We start from the raw sequence: 4367 nt of genomic DNA on the forward strand, positions 1-4367 counted from the left end.
AGCTCAATTTTCTTGAAAATATAAATAACGCAACAGCATGCCCTAACTTGAAAAATGATCCATGAAATCGGTACCTGGGAAGCTTGAACGAGCTCGTCCAGGTAAGCCGGAGGTGGCAGCTGCTGCTGCTTCTGGCTGTGATAGACCGCGCCCAGTTTCTCTTTAACTCCATGTTTGCTGAGTGAAAACCCTCGCAGCTTCCTCAGAGAAGACTTCATTTTCGCTACAGAGATTTTATGCTTCAGAAACAAAACCTCGAATCACCGTCTTAAAATGCAGAAAACCCCCCCGTCCTGAATCTGTCCGAACTCCATTACGCAAACCTCGCAATAGCCCCTCTGAAACGGTCAAGACATTATTGAGGGTCTTGGTATGAACGGGCATGCTGAAAATGCTCTTGGGCTCTTTTCTCAAATGGAGCACAGTAGCGTGAAGCCAACCTACATCACATTCGTGGGTGTTTTGACTGCATGCAGTCATGCCACAACATCTCTGTCAAGACATTTTGTCAAACAATAGATGTGCCATTTCAATACTTGCACATTTCGAATAGAGATCTGTGAGGGAGTTATCTACAAAGATGTTGATCTCAATCTCATTTCTAATCATGTAACTATGCACACACTTACCTCGTTGAAGAGCTTCGACCTATGTACATTCTCGGAGAACACTAACCATAGTAACGGGACCCGGTACCACCTCCTCTAGCAGCATTTGATGGAAAAGCGTCAATGCCTCATAGGCATGTCCATTCTGAGAATATCCAACAATCATAGAGTTCCATGACACCAAATCTCTCTCACACATTTTGTTAAACACTTGGCGTGCGTTCTCTATACTTCCACATTTTGCATATAGAGCAAGAAGGGCGTTCCCCACAAATAGATTGCAATCCAATCCGGCTCTTATTATAAAATGATGAACCTTCATCCCCTTCAGAATAAAGGGAAGAATGAGTTCATCGGGCTGTATGCCTTTCTGCCGCATTTGGGAATAGAGTAGGAGGGCTTCCTCACAGGGTCCATTCATGGCGTACCCTCTGATGGGCACATTCCATAAAACACAGTCCCGTTTAGGGGAATTTTCAAAAACCAGTCGTGCATAATTCATGCGGTCGACTTTGTATAGAGGTTTATTAGTTTGCTTAGCAAGAAAATATTTCCATGAAACCCAAATCTGAATATGTGTGTACAAGCTTGCAAATATGAAGCCACACCTTCGTAAGTATCAATAACGGCGTTTGGCTTCTGTGTCTGTTTCTGTTTGTCAGTGGTTTTGCATTTAATGGTAGTGGAAGCTACAGTTGGGCTACGACAATGGATGAGATAGGCATCGCCATTGATGTTGATGTTAGAGTGTGCATGAATATTTACATGCTCTTCCTTTTTAAGTATGTGACGAAATTCTGCTAAGTTGGAGGTTGCACAAGGTAGGATTGTATGTGTCAATTCCATTCTTCAACTGAGGGGACGAGAAAGACACCCCATGTATTTATTTCCAAATTAGTAATTAGTATACGGTAAGCTTCTTCGCACTCATAATATAGGGAACCCTTAATGCAAGAAATGTTACATGTAGAAAGCGAGAATAGCTAGAGTTTTTATTTTTTATCAGGAGAGGAGAATACATAAAATTGCAGAAATGTTACATTGGAAAGCGAGAATAGCTAGAGTTTTTCTTCTTACAAGGAGAGGAGAATTTGAGAAATTTTATATTGGAGCAATACTTAACAACACTCTTAATTGGGGTTTAGTGGGCTTTGGGTCCAGATTTTGAACCAAAGCTCTGATACCATGTGTAAGGGCCTGTTTCCTATTATGAGAGCCTCAACCTATTATACACTAATAGATCTATTTTCTCGCTGGTTTAAAAGTTAAAAATAAAAGAACTTGTTGGTCTTCTCACATAGCTTTAAACATTTAACATCTTATCATTTTATCATAAGCAACATAAGTTAAGGTGAGCATTCTATTGATATCAACTTGACAAGAGTAGTCCAGGGAAAAATACCTGTTCCGGCGGTTGATGATGATATCTTTGTCTTATAGCTCCAGCTGAACGCTCCTTCTGACCGACCCAACCGGATTTACCTCCCAGCCAACTAGGAAATAAATTCCTAGCCCAGGAAACCTCCACAGGTTCCCTAGCCCTCCGTGCCCAAGTCCAACCAGATATAGTGTGTCCTCAAGAAAAATGTGCAAAACTAGATAATGATACTTTCCTCCTCTCAAACCCAAGAAACCTCCACAGGTTTCCAAGGTCTCCCAAAATCATAACAAGGCCAAACAATCACAACCAACCCCCACAATCCTAAGCAAGACTCCAACTCCCCCTTTTCTTCCTTCCCCCTTCCCTTTTTATACCCTCTTTCCTCAACCACCTCTCATTAATGTCATTAACTCTCACCCATCCTTGGTTGACTTCTCTTCTAAGCTAGGAGTACATTTGGAATTGTGACATGAATATAAAATTGAGAATTTAATGGGAAAGGATCATGTCTTCTCCCAAGTAATCTGAAAAGTACATTTGGGAATGTGAAGTGTAATTACATGGAGAGGACCATGTCTTCTCCTTAGTAAATGTGAGGGTACATTGGGGAATGTGAAATGAATAAATATATATTGATGATAAGATGGAGAGGACCATGTCTTCTCCTTAGTAAATGTGAGGGTACATTGGGGAATGTGAAATGAATAAATATATATTGATGATAAGATGGAGAGGACTATGTCTTCTCCCAAGTAAATGTGAGGGTACATTGGGGAATGTGAAATGAATAAATATATTTTGAATTAATGGAAGGAGACCATATCCTACATAATATTCAAATTGAGAAGGTAAGTGGGGAATTTGAATAATGGAAATCATAAATTTATTTTAGACCAATATTTCTCAATATTTTCAGATAATGTAAATATTAACACAATTTGTAGGATAAGATTTAAGTGGGGCATTACAGTTTTGATGTAGTTTTTGCCTTGAAAAATGATTATTGTGATTGTAATGGTGAGAAATTATTCTATAAACAGTGTTAAGCGTTATTTAGAATAAATGAGAAATTATTTTTGAATATATAAGACTAATCTTTGAGAGAATAGATATATATTCCCTAATTATCACATAAACAAGGGGTTAATCTTGCATTTAGTGCTTTATCTCTGTAGAGTTTCGCTAAACAAAGGGAATACCTCCTCCTGCGTGACTTCGATTGTCCCTCCCTCTTACAGGATTGCAAAGCATTAAGAATTGAATCTTCTTTATTTTAAAGATGTAGTCTTGTCGAATATACCAAAAACATAGTAGGATTCTTTCATTATTGACAAAATCAAGCACATGTGCAAGGGAAGTATTCATCTATGGATGGTTAACAAGTTCATTAATAACTACAAGCAAACGCTTCAAACTATGTATTTAATGATCTCTAGTCATCATCTAAAGAGTTCAAGAATCAAATCAATTCCAACCTAAGTTCTAAGTATATGGTAAACCTCTACTCTAGAGGTTCTATTATTGTAAAATTTCACAACTATGGAAGTTGTGGCAAGGTCTCAAAGGAGGGACTTTCTTTTTGGGGCAAAACTAACCTTTTTTCAAAAGATAGTTTCTATAATTGAATCCATCTTCAATATCCATTTCTTCAACCCCACTCTACCGGATTTGAATATTGAATCCCCCCTACTTATTTTGGGATGAGATGATCTTTCAAAAGCCAACATAAATATATTGGGGACTTACAACAATATACAAACTAAGCAAGGAAGGGTATACACACATGTGTTAGAATTTGAATTGAAGTTGACTTGAGCAAAGGTATAACAATGCATATTTAATTAAATATTGGTGATTTTAACAACCACGTCCATTAGATTAAAATAATGATACTTTATGTGTATCTATATGCAAAGACAAAATACTTGAAAGGCACCTTCCCAACAACAAAGGTCATTATAAGAAAAATGGAAAAATAACAAGTTGATGTGTGGTATGATTGAATGAAGAATCAAAGGGCAAGAAAGAAGAGACATCCAAGTTTAGTCCTAATAAAAGATGTTATGGCCCCTTCCAAGGAGTGCGTTATTAAGAGGGACACAAACATGATCATGGAGTCTGTGCTAAAGTCTTATGGGAGAAATAGGAAGCATGTGAATGAGATATTATGGATTTCAAAAGAGAAATCATGTTATTCAATCCAATAGAAGCAAGGGGATTGGTGCTACTTGAGACTCCATAAGCTCTAAATCAATTGGTGAAAGCAAGAAGTCTAAAAGATAAATGCAAAGAAAGGAATATCCATCTATGTACAAATCTACAATAAATAAATTCAAAATTATACAGTGTTTCCATATAGACAATGTTAGGTCCCTATA

The 4367-nt window shown here is 37.6% G+C and overlaps 1 protein-coding gene across 1 annotated transcript; it reads right to left on the bottom strand.

Annotated features, from left to right (window-relative positions):
• Positions 1 to 234: 234 nt before the first annotated feature.
• LOC149231309 (pentatricopeptide repeat-containing protein At3g22690-like) lies at positions 235 to 1110 on the bottom strand. The gene is made up of 2 exons (XM_089381598.1): positions 676 to 1110; positions 235 to 492 (listed from the first exon to the last, which is right to left on the bottom strand). Exons 1-2 carry the CDS (start codon positions 1108 to 1110, stop codon positions 235 to 237), a joined length of 693 nt encoding a protein of 230 aa, XP_089237724.1.
• Between the last annotated feature and the right edge of the window lie 3257 nt (positions 1111 to 4367).

This window comes from Pinus tabuliformis, chromosome J, assembly GCF_031772625.1.
Source record: "Pinus tabuliformis cultivar Carrire ecotype Pingquan chromosome J, CPIR1, whole genome shotgun sequence".
Taxonomy (NCBI): domain Eukaryota; kingdom Viridiplantae; phylum Streptophyta; class Pinopsida; order Pinales; family Pinaceae; genus Pinus; species Pinus tabuliformis.

Excerpts from the sequence above, each read along its gene's own strand:
- LOC149231309 (XM_089381598.1), bottom strand. The coding sequence starts at position 1,110 with ATGAATTATGCACGACTGGTTTTTGAAAATTCCCCTAAACGGGACTGT. Across the intron at positions 493-675 it reads TACCGGGTCCCGTTACTATG|AGATGTTGTGGCATGACTGC; the intron begins GTTAGTGTTCTC and ends ATGTCTTGACAG.